The 25,548-nt window shown below is 42.6% G+C and overlaps 1 protein-coding gene across 5 annotated transcripts; it reads left to right on the plus strand.

Annotated features, from left to right (window-relative positions):
- Positions 1 to 262: 262 nt before the first annotated feature.
- On the plus strand, positions 263 to 20,754 carry Msl3 (MSL complex subunit 3). Of its 5 annotated transcripts, none has more exons than XM_021153584.3 (13): positions 263 to 424; positions 1,809 to 1,891; positions 2,270 to 2,365; positions 2,899 to 2,999; positions 3,835 to 3,926; positions 4,574 to 4,699; positions 5,396 to 5,556; positions 7,111 to 7,269; positions 9,877 to 10,139; positions 11,585 to 11,694; positions 14,199 to 14,298; positions 17,857 to 17,941; positions 19,904 to 20,754. In XM_021153584.3, the coding sequence occupies exons 1-13, from the start codon at positions 323 to 325 to the stop codon at positions 20,001 to 20,003; spliced, it is 1,578 nt and encodes a 525-aa protein (XP_021009243.1). In that variant the 5' UTR covers positions 263 to 322; the 3' UTR covers positions 20,004 to 20,754. The 5 variants fall into 5 exon arrangements, with proteins under 5 accessions (XP_021009243.1, XP_021009244.1, XP_021009245.1 ...); XM_021153585.3 differs by having other exon boundaries at positions 3,838 to 3,926; XM_021153586.3 differs by lacking the exon at positions 1,809 to 1,891 and having other exon boundaries at positions 292 to 424.
- Positions 20,755 to 25,548: the final 4,794 nt, after the last annotated feature.

A 25,548-nucleotide genomic window follows, 5' to 3' on the forward strand; every position in this document is an offset into this window, starting at 1 on the left:
GGGAATCCTAACCCATGGGGACCAGAGGGAACGGTCTGCTGGAAGACCTCGGTCGAGGGATCTTGCTCCCCGTCCGCACCCCTCCCTGAGCCCCAGAGGGGACGGGCGGGGACAAGCCCTGGCGGGGCCGCGCGCTTCCATCGCCACTGCCAAGGTCCTCGCTGTGGCGCGGGGTGGCCGGAGGAGGGGCCGAGGGCGGGGCGGTCGTAGCCTCCACCACTCCCGGGCCCCCCCGGTGGCGGAGCGCCGCCTCCCCGGCCGTCCTCCCCCACCGCGCGCACTCTGCCCGCCCCGGAGCCTCGCCCTCCGCCACGATGAGCAAATGAGCGCGAGCGAGGGCATGAAATTTCAATTCCACTCTGGGGAGAAAGTGCTGTGCTTCGAGCCTGACCCTACCAAGGCGCGAGTGCTGTACGATGCCAAGGTGCCGCCGCGGGGGGAACAGGGAGGAGATGCGGGACTGGGTTCCAGGGATGGGAGGCAAAGGGGCCAGCGGAGGACAAGTGGCCCGGAGTCCCGGACAGCCACCAGGGCGCGCCTTGGCCTGCGTGGAGCGGCCCGGGACTACAGGGGACGCTGGCGAGACGTGCTGGGCGCGCGACTTCCCTAACTAGAAAGGACCCATGATGCTTCCGCTTCCGGCCGTGTCGCGTCGCTTACGCGCGGTTGCTAGGCCAGGGTGGCGGTTTGAGCGCTGGGCGCCAATCCGGGCGACCGGTGTAGGAGGACTGTCGCCTGAGGCCTCTGCTTTTGTGACGAATCTGTCCTTGTCCCACGCGGCTTCTCGCCACATGGGCTCCGTAGAGGACACCTTGACCAATTTCCCCACCCACATCTTCAACCTGGTCCTCAATTATTCCCAGCTGTCAGTCCCGAACCCTGATCGAATTTAGGATTGTAGTCATGCTGGGGGGGAAGGGAGGGGCTCAAGATTGCTCTGTTGCTTTCTAAAGGATTGGTGGGAGGCGAACAGAGCTAGGAAAGAATCGCGTCTCGCCTGTATCCAGCTTGGTCAGCCCAGGCTGAGCTATATCTTGCGGTTGTCAGTTTTTAAGTGGAGGGCAGGACTGGACACCAAAGTGCTCCAGAGCCCAGAGAAGGTAAAAATTCAGCGCGCTGGGGGTTGGGGCAAGCATCGGTGTCTCCAGCCACCAAGGCAAAGTCCTTGGTGGCAGAGACAACTCGGAGCAGCACCAGGTGCGTTTTTAGCCATGTTTAAGCAGTGCTGTCCAGTGGGACACCCCAAGGTCTGTGCTGGATTATGTACCTTTGGTTCTTCCTGAAACCCTTAACTCTGTTTACCTCCTATTGCTATCCCTCCAGCTTGCTACATCGCTAGGAGATGGAAGGATATACCGTTTCATTTGTACCAGATATCACCTTAGGGAATGCATGGCTATTAAGGGGAGGGGAAGGGTTGTGGAAGTCTCTGGCTAGCTAGGCAAGACACTGGACAAGGCAAGGCCCAGGTGACTACAACTCCCAGAGGTCTCAGGGCTGTTCTCTAGTCTGGGCCCTAGCTAATGACAAATCTACCGACCAATGACTTCAGAAGCTTCACCCGTTCTCAAACTCAAGAGACCAATCCTGGGTTGGTTGGAAGGATGTTTCCTATTTTGAGGCAACCACTCCGGCAGAAGAGGAAAAAAAAAATGTTAAAGAATGTTACAACCCAGCTCTAGATCTAAAGGGGGGGATGAATACTTTCTTATTTCTTTAAGAAGGGACTGTGATCTAGTTCTTTTTACCAAACTTATAGTAATTTTCGGTTTGCTGTGCCACGCGTGAGTAGTATTTCCTGGTTTCAGATCATCGATGTTATTATCGGGAAAGACGAAAAGGGCAGAAAGATCCCAGAATATCTGATACATTTTAATGGTTGGAACAGAAGGTCAGTGAACTTGTTACAGTTAGACTTAATCGCCTTTGTAGCAAGATAATTTTGTAACTTTAAGTTTTAGAAACACTTGTAGAAAAGTTTAATTTCCTGCTTCTGCTTTGTTTGGAAAGCTTGCCTGGTTTGAGGCATGATTATTTTAAAGTCTGTTATGTTTGGATGACCTATGAGTAATCTCTAGAAATCTTGGTTGCTGTAGCTGAGTTCCCTTTGTGCTTTATTGGTATCCTCTTGGTGGTTTTGAAGTTTTTTTTTTATATAGCTTTCTAAAATGTCAGCAAGTCTGGGGCACTTCTCCATGATGCTTTTTAGCATCCGTTTCATTTGTTTCAAAATAATGACTTTCACATCCTCTTCTTCTTTTTCAACCAGTTGGGATAGATGGGCAGCCGAAGAACATGTGCTACACGATACAGATGAAAACCGGAGATTACAGCGCAAATTGGCCAAAAAAGCAATAGCTCGTCTGTAAGTATACAAAAACTTTAATGGAAGTGCTATATTTAGTGTGGCTTTTTTTTTTCCTGGTTTGGATTTTCTTTAATGATATAAAAGTAATATGACATTTCAGCAATCTTACATATTTAAAATAAATGAAGCATTTCTAAAGTACTCTAAAGAATCACAGACATTTTCAGAATAACTGTTTTCCACTTGGTAGTGGGGAATCACCATTATGGTTTGTTTTTGTTTTTTTGTTTGTTTGTTATGTTTTTGTTTTTTTTTTGTTTTTTTTTTTTGTTTTGTTTCGAGACAGGGTTTCTTTGTGTATCTCTGGCTGTCCTGGAACTCACTTTGTAGACCAGGCTGGCCTCGAATTCAGAAATCCCCCTCTGCATCCCAAGTGCTGGGATTAAAGGCATGCGCCACCACCGCCTGGTGACAGCATTATGTTTTTAACGTTTAATCTTCTACATATTTAAGAATTATTGCTTATTATGTTCTCTGTGGATGCCAAGTCCCAGTTTGAAGTTTTATTTGGATTTGTTTGTCATTTTCAGGAGAGGGACAGGAAAAAAGAAGAGGCGCTGTAGGTTGCCTGGTGTGGACTCTGTATTAAAAAGTGTGCCAGTTAAAGAAAAATCTAAAAATGACGAAAACTGTGAGTGCTTTGACTTTACTTTTCCTCAGTTGAAACCAACTTCATGTCATCCTCTCATATCTTAGGACTGAGAGAAAGAGTCATTGAAATTCTAGACAGGGAAACAAACTCATCCCATCCAGCGGTTCTCATTTAAGATTTTTATTGACTTTATATGATGGTATGAAAGTGTCTTGTTCCACTTTCAGTATACTCGGCAATAAAATACATGTGCTATTAGTACTCCCACAAGGTTAGCTTTATTTCCATGAGTTTCCTCAATTGTCAGCTCCTCTAAGTGCTCTGGGTACATTTAAAGCAGCCAGCCATGATAATTGAGTAAGCTAGGTGATTTTCATCAGTCTAGGTATAACTGCATCCTAGGTGAAGGAGCGTATTTGTGATATGCACTCAGTTTGCTTTAGACAGGTCAAATTGCAGTCACTGTGATCAGTCAGCATGTGGGTATAAGACTCGACCAGAGTCTTCCCAGTCACCGCCTTCATCTCTGCTAGCAAACCTGCACAGATCGTTTCTCGTAGATCATTTTCTTCTTGAGACCTCCAGGGCCTTGCCACCACTTATGAATCCAACAGTGAACCATAGGATCCTAGCTGGTGAAACACGTTCAGATCATTAGCTTGTGTGATTTTTGTATCCATTGAATTTGGAGTTATATTTATCAAAATAAGTTTCTGTTCCGAAAGGTACAGTATTTGTGTTTAGGATTTAAAATGGATGCAGAACTACAGACCATTCTTCTCAATCAAGTGCATGTGCCACCTAAAAACTTTGTAACTGTAAGGATTGTCAAAGTGTATAATATGAGTTTGCCTGATATTTTTGTTTTATGTAGCAGTAAGCAGCACCTGTCATGAGAGCTGCGGAGAAAAGAATGGAGGGATAAAAGAACACCGTCAGCGTCGTATTAAAGTAAAGGCTAAAGCGGTACAAAAAAAAAACGTTTTTATTGTAGAAACTTTGTCTTTGATACACACACACATACACACACTCACAATTATATAGATATAGACATAGATATAGATATAGATATAGACATAGATATAGATATAGACATATAGTAGTGGCAACTTTTTCAGGTTAGGAATTCTTTTCAAAAGTATACTTTTCAAACCAATGTTGCCAATTTTCCTGTGCCATTTCAAGAAAAGACATCCGTTTATGGTCCTTGTATGACTATAGTTGACTCTTTATGCCCACAGAGTGTTTCCACAAGCTATGTATTTTTTTTTTAAGTAAGATTGTGAACTATACTTCATAGTGACTAATTTTTAATGGTACATAACAGAGATTGGCTTTTGCCTGCCCCCAAATTGAACATAATCCCCAATGGTAAGCCTAAATGAGGAAGGAACAAAAGTGAATCTTCAATGTAGTTAATGCTGTGGAAAAACACTTTGTTATGTGGCAGAATATCGCTGCTTTTGTTTTTTAATAGCGGACATGTGGCATGATGTGACTGTTGTGAATAAACTAGCTTGGTTGCATAGCTTATTCTTATTTCGTAGCTTATTCTTATTTCGTAGCTTCTCTCACTGTTCTCAATAATTCAAAATGGAATTGTGATATTGCAGAAAAAAAAGGTTTTGTCGCTGCGTTCAAGAAAGGAAATGGATGAAAGAACAATCACTATAGATATCCCTGATGTTCTCAAGAAGCAGCTAGAGGATGACTGTTACTATATCAACAGGAGGAAACGGGTATGCAAGAGGAATGGACTGTCCAGGATGCTGCTGCTTGCATGCTTTCATGGTCAATGTGTCATACACATAGGGTGATGACAGGGTGGAGGGATGGGTGGTAGTTTCCTTTCCATACTGTAAGTTGACTTACAGTAGTCCTGGGTTCTTGCTTAACTTAAGCAGGAACTTAAGACTTATATACCATATGATGTCCCTTTGAGCCCTTCAGTGAGTTTTCCAGAATCCTGATACCTGGATTTCAACTACAGTTACGATTTAAGCCAGGTTGATAGCTCATGTGATCACTTTAATTCCAGCACTTGGGTGGCTGAGGCCCAGTGAGTCCAAGACCCCCCTGCTTTACATAGAGAGTTCCGGGACAGCTGATCTCAGAAAGTTGAAAGGATAAATAGATTAGGATGTAATTAGTGGGTTAGGTGCACTTCTCTTGCATATGCTTTGAGAAGCTTTTTTTTTTTTTAATAGAACACTAAGATTATTACTTCTTTGTATTCAAAACAATAAGACTATAGTAGTATGAGAGTATGATCTGTGGAAGGGAAGGTTATCAAAGATCTTCAAGACATACTTATTAAAAAGTTCTTGAGCAACATTGACAGAGTTAAACTGGTAAAGTTATAGCGATTCTTTCTTGGAATATGTGTCTGATTATAATAGGATGAGTATATCAGATGTTTCTATTTTTCTTAACAGTTAGTGAAACTTCCATGCCAGACCAACATCATAACAATTTTGGAATCCTATGTGAAACATTTTGCTATTAATGCAGCCTTTTCGGCCAATGAGAGGCCTCGTCACCATCATGCCATGATGCACACGCACATGAATGTGCACTATGTCCCAGCAGAAAAGAAGTGAGTAACTGGAGTGCTTAATCTTTGAATTCTGTCTTTGGGTTTTGGTTATGTGTTATCATTGTTAGCTTTTTTGGTGCTACTGGGGATCGAATTCAGCCCTCATGCATGCTAAGCAAGTGCTCTTCCATTTGACTGTACCCTAAAGATTTTCCTTTCTATGTCCCAGTTTAGAACCAGGGATCCTTTTCTCTGTTCAGTTCTGTTGAACTCATCTTAACTCAAAGCTGATTTGTGGATTTTTGGGTCAGTTATCAGTCTAATAGGAAACTCTTGGGCCTTTGCTGAAGTGTTTGGTAATTCCACACGAGACCTAGCTTGATTGTGCATTACCCTGCTGCCAAGACCACCATTTTCAGGGATACCACGTAGGAGAACTATCTACTTGAGGAAACAGAAATGGGCAATGAGAACTGGATCAAAGGTGGCTTCTGACTGGTCTTTTAAGAAATTAATCAATGTATGCATGTGAGTACATGTGTGCCATGGCACATATTTGAAGGTCAAAGGTCAACCTCTGCTATAAGTTCTCACCTTCCACCTTGTTTGAAACAGTCCCTATCGTGTTGTTCATTGCTAGGTTCACCATCCTGGCTAGCCTCTGAGTTTCCAGAGATTTGCCCATGTTGGTATCTTGTTTCCCCACAGGAACTCTGGGATTAAAGATTAGTGCACTACTATATCTAGCTTTTTAAAAAGAATATTTATTTATTTTATGTATGTGAGAGTACACTGTCGCTGTCTTCAGACACACCAGAAGAGGGCATCGGATCCCATTACAAGTGGTTGTGAGCCGCCATATGGTTCCTGGGAATTGAACTCAGGATCTCAGAAAGAGCAGTCAGTGCTCTTAAATGCTGAGCCATCTCTCCAGCCCTTTATCTAACTTTTAAGTGGATTTTGGGGATCCTAATTCAGATTGCCAGACTTGTACAGCAATCACTTTTACCCATTGATCTACCTCCTCTCCACCCCGAAACAACACTTTATTCTAGTCAGAATCCTGCTATCCTCATGATTTGACAGGACCAGTGTCAGGGAGGTAGAGTATTGCAGTTGCAACAGAAGCCAGGAGCTTCTGGGATGCTCCTGCTGCTGGGATGTCTCAGGTTGCATTGAACCTGTGCATTTGTGTTATATGGATACATTTAAGTTAATAGCATAATGCCTGCAGTTTATATTATGGTCTATATTCCCCTATTTCTTTATTATTATCATTGATATGTTTGTTTGTTCTTTTTATATGTAAGTGATTATTGGTTTTAAAAGTCTGCCCTCAGGTGGATAGCATCCACCTTTAATTCCAGAACTCAAGGAGGTAGAGGCAGATGGATCTCTGTGAATTTGGCATTACCTAGTCAGTTGGCATAGTGAGTTCTACACTATCCAGGGCTATATAATGAGACCCTGTCTCAAAATAAAATAAAACAAAACAAAACAAAATAAAAATAAAGATAAATCTGCTCTGTTTAAGATATATGCCTTTCTCATGAAGTTTGGAAAATATCTATGACTTTACTTGGTCTCTAATCTTTTTTCTCTCAATCTTCCTAGTGTTGACCTTTGTAAGGAAATGGTGGATGGATTACGAATAACGTTTGATTATACTCTCCCATTGGTTTTGCTCTACCCATATGAACAAACTCAATATAAAAGGGTGACATCGTCAAAATTTTTTCTTCCTATTAAGGAAAGTACCACAACAACTAATAGGTGAGTTAGACAACATGAAAGTGCATCTGAACCCTCAAGTGTCAGCACTGACCTGACTCACTTCTTTGTGGAAGTACCTGATCTGCTGTTATGGTGGCCTGAATGTCTAAAGGAAGGGAAACACTGTAGGGTGTCCTTACTGGTGTCTCCCCCAACGACCTGCTCCCCCTGTTAGCTAGATCATCATTCACATTCTCATGGTTGTATGTAAGCATTCCAATGTAGCCAGGCATGATGGCTGGTATTATCCTAGCATCCAAGGGGCTGAAGAAGGAAGGCTTCTATGAGGACAGGAGCTCTCTAGAGGGAGTTCTAGGCTAGCCAGGACTACATAGCAAGAGAAGGGTGGGTGGACATAAGATTCCCAAGTAAACAGCATTATCAATGGATTCTGAGCAGCTGTACCATCTTTCAGAAGACAGTAGTTACAAGGCAACATGAACCAGAAGGATAGAAAGTGGAAGGATATCATCCTTAGTGAGGTAACCCAATCACAAAAGAAGTCATTAGATATGAACGCACTGATAAGTGGATATTAGCCCAGAAACATGGAACACCCTAGATACAATTTGCAAAACACAAGAAAATCAAGAAGAGGGAAGACCAATGGGTGAATACTTCATTCCTTCTTAGAATAGGGAACAAAATACCCATGAAAGGAGTTACAGAGACAAAGCTTGGAGCTAAGATGAAAGGATGGACTATCCAGCGACTACCCCACCCGGGGATCCATCCCATAATCAGCCACCCAACCCAGACATTATTGCACAATGCCAGAAGGATTTTGCTGAAGGGACCCTGTTATAGCTGCCTCTTATGAGGCTATGCCAGTGCCTGGCAAACACAGAAGTGGATGCTCACAGTCATCTATTGGATGGAACACAGGGCCCCCAATGGAGGAGCTAGAGAAAGCACTCAAGGAGGTAAAGGGGTCTGCATCCTATAGGAGGAACAGCAATATGAACTAACCAGTACCTCCAGAGCTCGTGTCTCTAGCTGCATATTTACCAGAAGATGGCTTGGCCATTATTGGGAAGAGAGGCCCCTTGGTATTGCAAACTGTATATGCCCCAGTACAGGGGAATCAGGAGTGGGTGGGTAGGGGAGCACGGTGGAGGGATAGCATTTGAAATGTATATAAAGAAAATATCTAATAAAAAATAAATGAAAATAAAAAGAAAGTGGAAGTACAAGTGACATCCTTTGCTTGATGCTATGTGATCTGGGTCAGCTTCTGACTCTCTTGTCTCTACATACATAGTATAGAATGAATGGCTGTCTCCCTGGTGGGTAGTAATTCATGACGTCATTCACAAGGGGTCAGCAGTCTTTGACTCTCAGTGTCTGGTTAGTTCCCTACTTCTCTTTTATTACTGCTTTGCTTCCTCCTGTGCCTATGCATGCTTTGTTCTCTGTTCTGGTAGGGGTTGCAAGGATGGATCCATCCTTCCCTAAAGTCTTTCCCCCTAATTTTCCTAAGGCACTCTGCCATGTCCTCTCTCTTCTCTTCCTGAGTGGTGTGCATCAAGTCTAGCTTGGTAAGGGAATGAATTTAACTGGGGCTAGTTAGGGGAACATAGGCTACCAGTAGCCACACCACTGCAGAAGAGCCTTCCTCTCTCTGGCATTGAGCCTTTAAGTATACTCATAAGGGGGTGGCTCTCTTGCGTCTTAGGAGCCCTGCCACTTTTCACAAGGCACTGTTAGTGGTTATGAAGATCTCATGTGGTCATCACAGCTGCTCCCATTCCAAGATGGCAGTAGTCAGGTCATGTCCAGATGACCAAGTTTTCCAGCATTAATAGTAGCATCTTTTGGTGTAAACCAGCATCTGCTCTTATCTACTGCTCTTTTGCTAGGCTCTACCTCCTTTGTCACAAATAACTTTCTGTGCCCTACATTAGCTAGCTGCCTTTCTTCTTCCTCTCTTGTATGGTTCTCTGCCTCTCTAACATCTCTTTGGTAGTTTCTCTATTTCCCTTCTCCATGTCACTTTTGCCCCAGGCAAGAGGTCGGCAAAACTCACCCAAGGACCTGTGTTGAAGTCCCCACAAATGACTTGCTTCACACTTGATTCCCAGAGTCTGGCATAAACTTAGACATACTTGTGCCATCCTCAAGTCCTGGCAATTTTTACATTTTGAAGACATCGTGTGGTCATCTTATTCAGTAGAGCAGAGTTTCTCTGTCCTGGGTCCTGTCCTGTGTGACGTAGGACACTTAGCAGTATGTCTGGTCTCTATCCACTAGGAAACAGCATATCTGCCCTCAGTTGTGATAGGCCCTCACCAGGCTGGAACTGTTGTCACCAAACATTGGCAACTGCTTTCTGGGCTGGGGCCAAATTCTGCCTCTCCCCTCCGAGCCCTTGTTCTGACGCATGGAGAAGAGAATGTTTCAGTCTCCAATGACAGCATGTCTTGTGGAGTTATGGGGACCTCATTTATCTAGGAACTACTTAAGGAAAAATGTGTGTTTGAGTATATTTGGAGATACCTATGTGTCACCTCCTCCCTCCCAAGTTGATTGGTGAACCTCCCTTTGGGAGGCCTTGTAGAAGCCCCCAGATCTGTAGAGACTGCCAGTGACACTCTCCTTCTTGCCCAGGAGCCAGGAAGAGCTGTCTCCTAGCCCGCCTTTGTTGAACCCATCCACACCACAGTCTACAGAGAGTCAGCCACCTACTGGTGAACCAGCCACCCCCAAGAGGCGCAAAGCCGAGCCAGAAGCACTGCAGTCTCTCAGGCGATCCACAAGGCACAGCACCAATTGTGACAGGCTGTCTGAGAGCAGCTCCTCCCCTCAGCCGAAGCGCCGGCAACAGGACACATCTGCCAGCATGCCGAAGCTGTTTCTGCACTTGGAAAAGAGTGAGTTTGCCCTATGAGCGCCAGGTCAGGGAAAACCACTTTTTTCTTTATTGTTAGCCTCCCTGAGTATGTATAAAGTGTGTGTTATTCTCCAGATCTCACCCAGGTTGCTATAAAGCTACTTCTTTGAAGAAGAGGAAAACAGCCACAGAAAGATGGAAAAGCAACTGGTTTGGGTGGCTCAGTGAGAACTAGGGAGGCAAGACTCTGTGTTTAAGGTTGATTTGTTATCCTCCCTCTTTGCTACTTTTGTGAGCTAGTGGAGTTATTGGAATCCCGTGTTTTCTATACATATTCAAGATGAAGTGTGATTGCTACATTTCCATGCCTGTTTTTAAAACTTACCTTGAAGACTTCTGTTTGAATAAAGTGTTTAAATGAGATGCTGGATTCAACAGAGTATGCTGTGAAACCCCCCATTCAAAGTAATTTTTAGGATAGTTAGAACTGTGCATCTGCCTCCACTATCAGTTCATATATTTTCATCACAGAATGAAAGGAATCTGTCCTACCTTTATCTGCCCTTCCCCACCTCCCTTAGAAGCTACCAATTTGGGATATTTTATATTAATGGAATAATGTAGCATGTATGTACACAATTGATGAGTTGATGGAATGAAAACTGGGAAGGTTTCATTAGGAAATAAAACACTTTTAAAAACCAATTCTAAAACATGTATCTCCATGACTCCCACTCTAGCCCCTGGTATGTTTTCTTGACATTAGTTATTTAGGTAAAAATCACATGTACAGTTCATCAATTTTAAGATGTAATTTTATTTTATGTGTATAGATGCTTTGCCTTCATATACGCCATGGCAGTGTCTAGTGCCCTCAGAAGACAAAAGAGTGTCAGATCCCCTGGAACTGTAATTACAGAAAGTTGTGATCTGTCATGTGGGTGCTGGGAATTGAAGAGGACCCAGTGGTCTTAACCTCTGAGCTGTCTACCCAGTCCAAGTTAACCATTTTAAAGTGACTAATTTAGTGGCCCTACTTTTTAATTTGTTGAGCTATAATCCACACACCATGCAGTTTTCCTATTTAAAGTATCCAATCCAATGGCATTAATTCCTCCCCACAAAAAGCAGTCACCCCCCACCCCCACCCACCCTTTTAGAGCCCATGGATCTTGTTTCTTTTCTCTGGTTTGCCTATTCTGCATATTATGTAGGAATGGACACAATATGTAGCTCTGTGTTGGATCCCTTTCAGCTTAGCATCACCTTCTCAAGGTTGACTTTGGTAACATATATCAGTACCAGGCTAAAAATACCACTCCAGCTGCTACCTTTTATAAGATGAAGGTCGTATTGTTAACAGGTTGTAGCTTTGGAGCATTGATTTAGATTTGTGGTCTGGTGTTTATCAGGGTCCTGAGCGTGTCTCTGGTTCGGTCTCTCTGTAGCTTTATGGGTAAATGATTGCACCTCTCTCTTTGTCAGAGACACCCGTGCACAGCAGATCCTCTTCCCCCATTCCTCTGACTCCAAGTAAGGATGGGAGTGCTGTATTTGCTGGCTTTGAAGGGAGAAGACCCAATGAAATCAATGAGGTAGGGTGCTTGATGTTTGGCTCCAAGGGTTCTTTTACCCTTTGTGGTTGCTTCAAATCCTAAGCTCTCCGAGTATCATGTTACTTTACAAGAAATAGCAGCAAAACGATAGTAAGGTTTGAGCTTGCTATTGTGTTCCTGTTTTCAAATCTGAGAAAACTGCCAGAACTCTTGTTCTACACTTATAAGGATCTTTTACCCTAAAGATCATACAGTTATTAAAATATTTGTATTTGCATTTTGTATAATGTATTAAAACTTTTATTCTTAAGAGCCACATTTTAGGTTCTGTGGGCCATATGATGTCAATTAAGATGAATCAACTACAAAGCAGCTTCAAACAATATATAAACGAAATACGTACTGTGTTTCAATATACCATTATTGTGAACACTGGAATATAAACACTATATGATATGCATGAGCTAAAAATATTCTTTTAGCTTTAATAAATCATTTATAGGTGACCTAAACCAGCACGTTGTTTGTTCTCTAGTGATGGGGTCCTAAGAGAGAGGAGCAGGAGATCAGAAGATGAAGAGAGCATAATATAGAGAAAAGAAAGTTTAGGATCAAATTTTCTTTCACGGTTTATTTGTTATGCCAAGCAAGTTTATTAAGAACTAAATTGGGACAGAGTCAGCAGAAACTCTTGTTCGATGGACTAAGTTAGAGGGAATTTAATTAGTGTTGCACGAAGGGAGCACTGGGTATCTCAGGAGCATTACAGACCAAACACACAGCAGCCTTGAGACTGATAACCATAATCCCCCTGGTGGAAAATGATGGCTTCGCAGGATCTGAAGCTATTTTTTTTTTTTTTTTTTTTTAACATCTGATTCTCCTCCAGGAAGAGTAACCCTAATAGCCATCCCTTTGAAAGCATGCTAAATGCCAGCATTAGGCTAGCCGTTAAGCCCATTAACTTGGATGCTTTGCCACTACAGGCTTTGTATTTATGGGAAATGGTATTTCTCTCTCTCTCTCTCTTTTCTTTCTTTCTTTCTTTCTTTCTTTCTTTCTTTCTTTCTTTCTTTCTTTCTTTCTTTCTTTCTTTCTTTCCTTCCTTCCTTCCTTCCTTCCTTCCTTCCTTCCTTCCTTCCTTCCTTCCTTCCTTCCTTCCTTCCTTCTTTCTTTCTTTCTTAAAGGGCTTCTGAACAGTCAGGCAAAGACCACTTCCACTCAGGTCAGTGCTGCCATCTAGTGGTTAATGGTAGAGCAGGATGCTTTGTGGTAAACAGTGAAATTCAGCAGGCTTTTGGGACTCAGGAATCTATAGTGACTTTAAGGACCTTTCAGAACCTCTTCCACGATGGGTTTTAGCCAGGGCTATTTATCCAAAGCACTCGTGGCCCTTTCTTCGAATACCAATTGCTGATGGAATTTGGGAAGGGTCTGGATGGTCACATGGCTGGCTAAGATGCACTTTGGTTCTCATGGAGAATCTCTGTACTAATTACAAATGCCCATCTCTTCCCTCTGAGCAACATTCGATTCAGAAGCAATTCTAAGCTTCCTGTGTTTGTGGCACCGGGTTCGATGCTAAGTTGGTGTGAAGAAGTTAGAACTAGCTGCCAAGGATGAGATGGGAAATCTACATGAAGGCTGCAGAAGCTTAAACGAGGCTGAGGCCTTCCTCCTGGCATCCCAGAGCACTTGTGAACTTCTAGTTTGTTGTATTCAGGTTGACGGTGCCAGCATTTGTGATGTTTTGTGGTTGGGCACCCTTCTGCTTTTTCTCAGAGGATTTCCTGCATCATAGGTTCTTCTGTGGTAATAGAGCTGAGACATAACAAAAACGGACTAGGCTTTGGTTTGCTGATGGACTAAGGTATTTCTAGAGAAATTCACCACAGAGTTCTGAAAGATAGCTCTCAATTTTTTCAAAATTCCCAGTCTATCTAGCAGTCTGAAAATCAGAGTAAAAGTAGATAAACTAACTCTGATATGATTCAACTTAGTTTCCAAAATGACTCAAAGAGCTAGGAATTGATATATTCTTGATAATATTTCCTGTTTGAGGGAGGAGGGCTCAGTGGCTGTGATAGTGTGAATGTGACACGTTTTTGAACACTAGGTCCCTAGCTGGTGGTACTGTTAGGGAAGATCGTGGAACCTTTAGAAGGTGGAGCTTGCTGGAGGAAGTGGGTCACTGGAACTGAGCCTTTAGTTTTTATAGACTGGCCAGATTTCCTGCCCACTTTCAGCTTCCTGACTTGATGTAGTGTGAGCAGCCAGTCTCCCAATCCTGCCAGCATGCCTTGCCCACCAAGATGGAATGTATCCCCAGAAGATGAGCACTGTCGAAAAGTTTAAAATCCAGTATCTCATTAATCTAATTTTAAGTCGTTCTGACCCTCACATTTATTTTCAGAGGCCTGTGCTCACTATGTAGCAATATAGTTTCATCTTTTCCATATTATTTACTGTCATAGATTTAGAAGTCTATTTAGGAGAGCCTCTATTTGGAATAAAGGAAGCCTTTAAGTGATGTTTTTTTCTAGGTCCTGTCTTGGAAACTTGTGCCTGACAATTATCCGCCAGGAGACCAGCCACCTCCCCCTTCGTACATTTATGGTGCACAGCATTTGCTCCGGTTATTTGGTAAGAATCTCTATTCTTTGTTTTTCCAGTTTTGATTTTCTCATTAGCATGTATTAATTACATATAATAGTAGCTTTCACTGTGTATTAGTTAGGATCTTACTGCTGTTAACGGTCACTATGACCAGGGCAACTCTTATAAGGACAACATTTAATTGGGGCTGGCTTACAGGTTCAGAGATTCAGTCCATTATCATCAAGGTGGGAGCAAGGCAGTGTCCAGGCAGGCATGGTCCAGGCAGCAGAACCGAGTTCTACATCTTCATAGGCTGCTAGCAGAATACTAGCTTCCAGGCAGCTAGGATGAGGATCTTAAAGCCCACACCCACAGAGAAGCACTTACTCAAACAGTGTCACACCTTCTAATAGTGTCACTTCCTAGGCCAAGCATATACAAACCACCACATTCCACTCCTTGGTCCCCATAGGCTTTTCAAACACATGAGTCTATGGGGCGGGGGGATACCTAAACACAGCATAATGCAAAGTACATTTTATCGAACTTCAAAAGTCTCCACAGTCTATAGCAGTTGCAACAATGTTAAAAGTCTAAAGTTCAAAGTCTCTTCTGAGATTCATCCAGTATCTTAATTGTAATCCCCAAAGCAAGACAGGAAACCAGCTGGGGAAACCCCACGTTCTGCATCTCTATGTCTGATGTCAACATCATCATCAGATCTCCAACTCCTTTTTCATCTTTGTTGACTGCAACAACTGCTTTCTCCTGGGCTGGTTCCACTCCCTGTTAGCAGCTTTCCTCAGCAGATAGTCCAGGACTCTGGCATCTCAAACATCATGGGGTCTCCAAGGCAACTTCAGTGTTACAGCTTCTTGTTTTAATATCTGGGATCCACACATGATCTGGCCTCCTCCAAAGGGCTGGCAGTACTTCTCCAGCTCTGCCCTCTGTAGCACTCTAAGCTCAGGTTGATCCACTCCACTGCTGCTGCTATTCTTGGTGACTATACCATGGTACTGGCATCTCCAATGCACTGGGGTCTTCTGCTGCAACTAGGCTTCACCAATAGACTCTCATAGGCTCTCTTCCTAGTACCAAGCCTCAGATTCTTTGCATGATCCCTTCAATCCTGGGCCATCAACTGCAACTGAAGCTGCACCTTCACCAATGGCCTTCTATCTCTCTCACAGTGCTGAGCCTCAGCTGTTCTTCATGCCTTCAAAACCAGTACCAAATGGGTGACTCTTATGCATTACCAAGTCCAGCTGCAGCACAAGGTGCAACCTTGGCTGTCTCTGGAACACAGCTTTTTTGTGCTCTCAGAAAACACTTCCCAGAAGATTTTACCTCAGCAATGCTGGTCTCTTCTTTTCTTTTTTTTTTTTTAATTAGGTATTTATTTCATTTACATTTCCAATGCTATCCCAAAAGTCCCTCACACCCACCCACACCCACTCCCCCACCCACCCACTCCCACTTCTTGGCCCTGGCATTCCCCTATACTGAGGCATATAAAGTTTGCAAGACCAATGGGCCTCTCTTTCCACTGATGGCCAACTAGGCCATCTTTTGATACATATGCAGCTAGAGACAAGAGCTCCAGGGTACTGGTTAGTTCATATTGTTGTTCCAGCTATAGGGTTGCGGATCCCTTTAGCTCCTTGGTTACTTTCTCTAGCTCCTTCATTGGGGGCTCTGTGTTCCATCCAATAGCTGACTGTGAGCATCCACTTCTGTGTTTGCTAGGCCCCGGCCTAGTCTCACAAGAGATCTAGCTAACTAGCATCAGTTGTGTCAGTAGTCCCTTCTATTTTTCACTCTAAAGCCAGAGCCACATGGTTTAAGCTGTCCAATTCTGCTGTTTGCAGGAGCTGGAACATGTCCCCCTTTTTCTATTACATTATCATTAGCTTTCTGTTTGCTAACTCCTTTCCTCCTAAGCTTGGCTGACCTGGATCTTGCTCTGTAGATTGACCTTGAATGCAGAGATCTGCATGCCTGTCTCTTGGGATTAGAGGTGTGTACCACCATGCCTGGATTTAAGCTTTCCTTCACCTAGAACTTGCTTTGTCCCAGGCTGGCCTTGAACTCAGAGATCTGCTTGGTTTTATCTTCTGGGATTAAAGGTGTGTACCATCATACCTGGGTCTAAATTTATCTGGGTAGGATCTTGCCCCAAAGTCCTACTCCCTTAATCTGTTATCTCCAAGAACACAGGGCTTACCTCCATTTCACTTCCTGGGATCCCTTTTATACTCAAGCCATATATTTTATATTTTTCCTTCTAAGCTTGCTATACTTGTTCAAAATGCTCTTAATGAGACTTAACCAGAGAACAAAGTTTCTGCTGGGCTCTTTTGAGACTTTCTTTGTCAGTGCAATTAATATAAGTCTCTTTACCTTAGCCTCAGGTAGACTCTTCAGACAAGGGCATAAGCAGCCACATTCTTCACCAAAATACCATAAAACAGTCTCTAGGCCACATACTGAAATTCTTCTCTTCTGGACCTTTTTGGCTTAGGTCTGCACAGTTCAAATTACTCTTAGCAGCAAAGTCTCCCATATTTCTACCAGGAGAGCCCATTAAGCCCAACTTAAAGCACTCCACCACTTTCCAAATCCAAAGTCCCAAAATCCACATTCTTCCAAACAAAAGCATGGTCACAGCAATACCTCAGTCCCTGGTACCAAGTTCTGTCTTAGGGTTTTACTGATGTGAACAGACACCATGACCAAGGTAAGTCTTATAAAAAACAAAATTTAATTGGGGCTGGCTTACAGGTTCAGAGGTTCAGTCCATTATCATCAAGGCAGGAACATGGCAGCAACCAGTCAGGCATGGTGTAGGAGGAGCTGAGAATCCTACATCTTCATCTGAAGGCTGCTAGCAGAATACTGGCTTCCAGGAAGCTAGGATGAGGGTCTTAAAGCCAACAACCCACAGTGACACATCTACTCCAACAGGGCCATATCTTCTAATAGTGCCACTCCCTGGGCTGGGCATATAGAAACCATCACACACTGATATTTTCATGTGTTTGTAGAATGCATGGTGATCATAGAATAGTCACCCCCCCCCTTACCTCTTGTCCAACTATTCATCTTTCTATTTCCATGTGGTGTGTGTGTGTGTGTGTGTGTGTTATTAGAGTTGCTGATAGGTCCATGGTTAAGAAAGGAAACAAGGGCAATTTACCAGTGGGTTCACCACTGAAGAAATGTCTCTCCCTCCTAGCAACCATTCATTCATATCCATGGATGGTCAAAGGGAAATGGGGGCTCATGGTGCCCTCAGTTATAGCAGCCTCATATTGCTTGGTTCTTTTTTTTTTTTTTTTTATAAAACCAGTTTGCTAGTTTATGGACATCTTGTAAGTGTGTAACTAATTTGGAAACCTGGTTTCCTCTTTAAAGAAAAAGCATTGGATATACTTTAGTTTCATAGACTTAACACTCTATGTTTGTTCGGTAACTGATTGTTTCCTAGAGTAGATGCTAATTTTAGTCCCCAAAGTAGGAAGAGTAATCCAGGTGATCCCACAATGAGTCCTGCCCAATGTGGCATCCTGCTGATTGCAAACACTTTTGTTTTTAATCTAGTGAAACTTCCAGAAATCCTTGGGAAGATGTCCTTCTCTGAGAAGAATCTGAAGGCTTTACTGAAGCACTTTGATCTCTTTCTGAGGTATTTTTATTACCTTGTCACACCTACCTCCACAGGCAAACTTGTGACTTTCTGAGGCTTAAGGTTAGCACAATGGAAGGTGGTATTTTCCATATAGGCAGTACATGATATGTTCTGACTGAATAGAGTAAGATATGATATAAAGGGATTTCTTTTTTTTTTTTTTTTGGTTTGTTTGTTGGTTTTATGTCTGTTTTATCCTTCATTTCTCCAGTTTCTGGGTCAAGAATATTGAGGTGTCACTCCAATAATCCAGCTGGATAATCCAGTAAGCAGAAAATGAATTTTCTGACATAGAAATATACTGACATTAATTTTATATTTATCAGGAGAACTGTAAACATTGGCCTCTTATGACATGCGTACATAAATTAACTTAAATATTAGCCTAGAATGATAATCAACAACTCTGAGTATGTGCTGGCATTTATGATTTCAGAGAAAGGTGTTGAATTCTTCTCTTGATATAGCTAGTCATTTTTTTATCTAATAGAATATTTGACCCATGGTTCTAATGCCCATCTTAATGCCTTTGGTCACTTAGTCCCTCTCTGCTATCCAAATGTCTGTTAATTACATCCTTACCTTATCCTTCAAGGCTGGTCTTCACCTTGCCCCACTCAGGTCAGCCTAGCTACTTGACCTGAAAGGGAGCCGTTTTCTTTCTACTGGGCCCCATTCTGACTGATTGAGGAGTCTCGAGAGTAGAGTACTCTACCCAGAAATAATCAGTCTTACGTTTGAAACGGTGTTTTTCCATCAGAATTTTGAATGAGATGTCCTTGAATATAATTACACTTTCAGCATGTCACTGAAAACTGGTTTTATAAATATTCTCTTCCCTCCCATATGCCCCCTTCAGACAAACTCACAATTGTGTTTAACTTAACATTTTGTGTACTAAAAGCAAATAGCACTAAGCATGTGTGAAGAGACTGCAGGTTAGTGTAGGGAAGCCTACAGACTTTGAAGTATTCCTTATACAAAGCAGAAGTTAGGACTGTAGGAAATAACATAGGTTTTATAAATAAAACTCAGAGTAAATAAAAATACCCTTTTTATATAAAAAAGTAGGCAATGGCAGCAATTAGAATCAAGGAACTCAACAGTGACCTTTAAGAAAGTACTTAGCTGTCAAGTGATTTCTGACATGGTTTCTTATTTAGAGAGATGTGACAATTTAAGAGATTTGGACAGGTTGGAGGTAGCAGGGTGATTCATGGTAGATTTTACAGCATGCTTCTCCTAGTCCAAATCCACTTGGACTTTGTTTTGCTTTCTGTCTTGTGGATCTGTTTGCTTTGTTTTGTTGTTTTGGCTTTTTTTTGGGGGGGGGGGTTAGAGTATCATAACATACTTCCAGATAGCCATAAATAGTGGTCTTCCCACCTCAGCTTCCCAAATGCTTGAACCACAGGCATAAGCTACTCTGCCTGACTCTGGCCTGAAGTCCCTTCATCAGTGTATTGCAGGATCTTTAGCGACTCATCACATGATAACAGCCATTTTCAGACATACTGGTCTTTCCACAGTGATACTGTCATCCAGTCTTGTAATTAACCTTTAGTATGCAAAGTACTGGTATTGGTTATTTTGTTCAGCTTTGCTGTAACTTAGTCTGTATAATTAGCCTTGTGAATTTCTTGAGTGACGTTGAGTTTGTCATGTATTGTTTTTATAGTTTGGAAAACAGGAAAGGATTTATTGAGGTTATTTTTCACAAATGCATGCACATAGTCAGTTCTGTAACACTGATGATGAAGAGATTCAGATGAATAGTGATTGACAGAAGCCACTTTAATGAGTGTTGTGGAAGTAATCAATAGAATCATGTTTTCTTTCTAGTACAAAAAATGTTGAAATGTTTTCACATTTCATTGGCTGACAGCTAATATTTAGCTTCAGGGTGTTCGGTTCTTAATATGATGTTCATTGGTGCCTTTTTAATTATTCTTTCTCTAGGTTTTTAGCAGAATACCATGATGACTTCTTCCCGGAGTCGGCTTATGTCGCTGCCTGTGAGGCACACTACAGCACCAAGAACCCCAGGGCAATTTATTAAACTTTTGATGGTTCTGTAAAAACAACTGCACTATGTGGCTTTATACTTTAGGTCCCAGGTGAAGTGTTAATGAGATGCTAGACCTATCCTGGGGGTACTCTGACAGAAACAGGCTATGTTTTTTTGAGTTCGTCACATTCTATTATTTCTGTTAAGAATTATTTTCTGCGCTCACCATGGTGGTCCATGCCTATGGGGAGGGAGTCGATTTAATTAATTAATTCATCATTTTTTTAAAAAAAATGTACTGATTACTTCCTGGGTGCCTGAACATATTCCAAAGTAGCACTGCTACACAAGCTGTGTGTGCTAGCAGGATAAAAACAGCCATCGCCGTCTTCATAGGGATGTGTTCACGAACGTATGCTTAGGTTAAACATTGTTCTGGTAGACAGCGCAGGTGGTTGTTAGCAAGGACCATACTGTTTGATTACTTGTTAATGTTAAACAAAAATGGTTTTGAAAACTGTTTTCTGTTCACCAGATCTTAGTCAGTGCTTGGAAGCCGCAAAGCACTCTCAAAGTACTTCTGAGGGAATTGATATGGGTGGCAAAAGAGAACTTACAGCTATGCATTGCTTGTAGCAGTTCCCTTTCTCAGAAACATTATTTTTGTTGCTCTAAATAAAGCATTGCCTGTCTTGTTTGAGATTTTACAGCCATACTCTGCTATGTAATGTTATAGTTCCTTTTCTATGAAATGTTATTTTGGGTGATCTAAATAAAGCTTTGCCAGTTTTGTTTGAAAGAAGCAAGAGGAGTTTTGCTCTGGCCTTCCCTGGTTCTTTTTACTTCAGGGCAACTAGTCGGGTAACCTCTTCACTCCCAACTCTTGTTTCCATTTGTTTGCCCCTTGTACGTTTTTGTCCTTCCCTTTTTGGTTTGGCCCCTCTGTGCATCGTGACTATTAGTAGTTATGAGAAGTCACTGTGACTCTGTGCCAACTTGTGGCTGGTCTCTGGGTCCTGATAGGTCAAATGCAGATCTATCCTTCCCCAAGTTGGCCAGCTGATGTGATCTGTAGTCATCCTTTTAATCCTCCTCTCCATTTCTCCCTCTCCCTCTCCCTCTCCCTCTCCCTCTCCCTCTCCCTCTCCCTCTCCCTCTCCCTCTCTCTCTCTCTCTCTCTCTCTCTCTCTCTCTCTGGTTTAGAGAGCTCTAAAGGCCTGGAAAGGATACCGAAGCCATGAAAGCATTAAATAAAGCACTTCTCTTACGGTTTAGCTTAGTTGACTTTAATTTCCAAAGGCCACTGGTCATGAACAACAGGAGCCTCAAGGACTTTTGACTCAAATTGTCCCATTAAAGTGCCTTGTGCATCACTGACTACTAAGATTCACTACCTCCAGATCACCTAAGGAAGGCATCTTCCCCTCTGCATTTAGTTAGTTGCTAACACAGACTCACGTTGGTGGCAACTGATTGGAACAGCCTTCAAGTTCTTGGTAGGTGTGATTTTTAATTTTAATTGTCAATGTAATGGATTCAGAATCACTGTGGAAACACACTTCTGGGTGTGTCTATGATACTGTTTCAGAAAAGTTTGAACTGAAGAGGAAAGACCCGTCTTGACCATGGCCACCACCATTCTGTGGACTGGGGTCTCAGACCCACTGAAAAGAAGAAATTAATTGGTATCCCAGAATTCACCTTTCTCTGCTTCCTGACAACATTACCAATGGGTTCATGTTCCTGCTGCCGTGCTTCTCTGCCATGAGGGACTGGACCATCAAACTGGGAGGCAAAATAAACCCTTTTCTCAGGTATTTTCTCACAGCAACCACAAAAGTGATTCATAATGGAACATTGGTATTGAGAAGTGGGGCTGTTGTGGCTAAGCCGGACCATGTGGGACATAGGCATTTGGAACTGGTTTATAGCTGAGAGTTTGGAACTTTGAGCTAGAGAAGCCTTAGAGTGCTATAAATAGAGTTTAAAAGGCTATTCTGCTGGTGTTTTGGAAAACTAGAATGCCAAGACAAACGTGGACAGTGGAGATCTGGCTCACAGGGGTTTGGAGAGAAAAAGAGACTATTGAAAATTGAGCTACAGGCCATTTGTGTGATAACCTGGCAAAAAATCTGGTATCAGGCCATGCCATAAGTGCCATGTCCTAGGAACTGGAGTGAGGCTAGATTCTAAAGCAATGGACTCATTCACTTGGTGGAAGAAATCTGAAGTAAGCTTAGCGTTGAGGCTGTATAATATTTACTGACTACTGCTGTCATCTAGGTCTCCAGTGAGAAATAGCACAAATGAGGCAAAAGAAGACAGATGTGTCAGTTTGGCAGGGGAAGGGATGGATTTAAAGGTGTAGGCAAGGCAGATCCAGAGAAAGCAGCAGTACTTGTTAAAAGACATTAGCAACATTAAAGAGAAACCTTGTGCTCTGTATTAGATATTAGCGAAGGTTCCTTAAAGATAAGACCTCACCCAATAAACCCCCCATTTTGTCAAAATATGAATTCATTTGAAAGGAGAAATTGTAAACTGCCGATGGTGTTTTCTGCTTCTTGAAAGCAGTTACCTAGGAAAGCCTTTCCCCATGGTTGGCACACAGGCCAATATACTTGTAGGCTAAGGGACCCAGGTCACAGCAGAACTTTGTAGTATCACTCCCATGGTACTGGCATACAGGTGTGAAAGATGTAGGTGTGGAGGAGTCATGGAGACTTGCACTAGAGTTCCAGAAAGCACTGAGACCAGGCAATGTGTCGCTTGGTTGGAGTCTCTGTAAACTAGCCCTGAGAGGCTACTATGTGAAGATGTTAAAGTGAAGTCTAAGTTGCAGTATGGACCCCAGGATGTTGGAGGTACCAGAACTGTGGGTCATCGCCTGAGGAAAGCCCCATGCATGGAGCCATGCCAGCCCCAGAGAGAAGTTGCTGCAAATGGCAGCGCTGGAGATCTGGGACTACCCAAGCCCTTGGAAATCCATATGAGTCCATGAGCTCCAGATGCGGGACATAGATCTGCAGGATCTGATGTTTGCCCTGCTGGGTGTTGGTCTTTCTTTGGACATATCTTTTCTTGTTGTAATTCCCACTCTTCCTATTGGGAATGGGAATGTTTCTTCTTTGCCATTGTTTATTGAGACTTTGTTAGTTGTTTTTGATTTTATAGATGTTCACAAATAAGAGATTGCCTTGAGTCTCTGAGAAGACATTGGACTGCTTAACACTGCTGGGACTGCTAAAGACTATGGAGAGTTTTAGAGAAGGGATTAAATGTATTTTGAATTGTGAGATGAAAATGAGAATTTGGGGGCCAGAGGTGGAATGCTATGATGTAGTGATATGTTTGGGTGTCAGGTTGGCTGGGGTAGACGAGAGATGCTTGATTTTGATTATTAACTTGGGTGGAATCAGAATCACCCTGGAAACATGCCTTTGGATATGTCTCTATGAAGTTTAACTGAAGAGCGAAGACCCACCCTAAATGTGGATGACACTATTTTAGGACTTGGCGTCTTAAACTGAATGAAAAGGACAAAGTGAGCTGAAAATCAAAATTCATCTCTCTTTGCTTCCTAACTGTCAGTCTTGCTGCCATGACTTCCCCTACTATAATGGAATGCTTCTCTTCAAACTGTAAGCCAAAATAAATGTTTCCTTCCTTAAGCTGTTTTGGTCGGGTATTTTGTTACAGGAATTGGTGGGGATGGGGAGATGGAGGTTGGGGGAGTAGTCGTTAGGATTCCTCTCCATTTGACTTATGTGGTGCTGCCTTAATGCTTGTGCACCTGCAGTATCCTCACTGTTTTCAGTGCTGAAATATTCGCTACTGGTAGATCCAGGGAGGGGGAAATCAGTTGAGTACCCACTGATGACTACACTGCTCTCCAGTGGGTAGCACCAATTCAGTTGTCACACAGATGGCTCTTATTAAACTAAATAGGCCACAAAACAAAACCAAAGGTCATGAACCTGGGAAAGGAAGTGTGTGTGTGTGTGTGTGGTGTGGTGTAACATGGATGGAACAGGGATAAGAGGTGTGTGGTAGAGGGTAATTAGAATATATTATACTCATGTATGCAATTGTCAGACTACAAAATTGTTTTTTTAAAAAGGTGCAGTCATGGACCCAGGAGGTGAAGCAGAAGTTCAAGATTACCTTCAGGTACAAAGCAAATTCAAGCACAGCCTGAGTTACATGAAATTCTGTCTCAAGGGAGTAAAGAGGCAATGTGAGGGCAGGGAAGAAACTGGCTATGCACGTTAGATCAGGTAACATTTTTTAAAATGTAAGACGAGGGCTAGGGACATAGTGCAGTGCTTGAATGCTTGCCTACCGTGCATATATGTGCAGTCTCTTAGTGAATTACCTACCTCTCGGGTCTGGAATATGATGCCTAGCTAGCCCCACTCCCTCTGATCAGTGACAGGGCATCAATGGAGAGGGTGTCCCAGGTAATTTTATCCAGATCACACACATGATCAATATGCATCACTCGGAAAACCTACTTATGACATCTTTCTTCACAGGGAAAATGAAAAAGAATGAAAGGGAGAGGAGAGATGGAGGGGAAGGGATGGGAACATGGCTCTGTCAATAAAGTTTATGCTGCACAAGCCTGATGAAGTTAGTTCAGATCTGTTAAAAACTCCTATAAAAGCTGAGTATAGTTAAGAGGCAGGTGTTTTTAACCATAAGACAAGTAGAGCCTGGAGCTCTCTGATCAGCCAGTCCAGCCAGTTAGCAAGCAAGGCATTCAGTGCCTCAAAACATAAGATGGAGAGCAATGCAGAAAGAAACCTGACTTCTGCACATACATGCACAAATGTGTACACACTGCAAAGGAAAGGAGAGAAAGGGCGCAGGCAGAGAAAGCAGTCCATCCCATTGTCTAATTTTCTTAGACAATGCTCACACTTCCTTGTGTTAGAATGTGAGTTCAGACTCAGCAGGTAAGGGGTGGGACCCTAGAGTCTGTACTTTTAAGGAGTGTCAGGGCTGCTGACACTGCTGGTTCCCAGCCCACACCTTGTACAGGGAAGTTATCAAATACTGGGTTTGGGAGTGGGGAATAGGGTGTCAACTATTAGAAATAAGACTGGGAATGAGATACAGATGAAGATAGGCTCAAGCACAAACTTTCTGTAGGTATTTTTTCCCTCTCAGGACAGCTGCATAAGGAAGATATATTTTACATAATCAAGGAAATAGATTAGTTAGAAGCCAAAGTCAAAAGCAAACCAAGATCTGTCTTGATGCTAAAACTACATTCCCTTAATGCTTTCCAAGTTGAGAGAACACAATAACTAAGTTCTATTGGTCAGAGGGTAGCAGAGAGGCTGATTCAGAGCCAATTTCTGCAGTCTTTTCATTTTCCCCATCTTCTCCATCCTTCCTACGAGTCCTCCAGGGTTCTTACTGTTTGAAACTGCCATCTGTTTGGCCATTTGGTTCATTCTGCTCTTTAAAAAAAAATAGGCCTTTTTTTTTTTTTTAACTTTAAGTCTTTATTGTTTGCACAGTTAAAAAGCACAGTATCCCTTTTTCAATTCTAAAATCAGAGGGCTGATTGCAAAAGAAATTCATTTAT

The sequence above is a fragment of the Mus caroli genome, unplaced genomic scaffold, assembly GCF_978045245.1.
Source record: "Mus caroli unplaced genomic scaffold, Mus_caroli_1 scaffold_5, whole genome shotgun sequence".
NCBI lineage: Eukaryota > Metazoa > Chordata > Mammalia > Rodentia > Muridae > Mus > Mus caroli.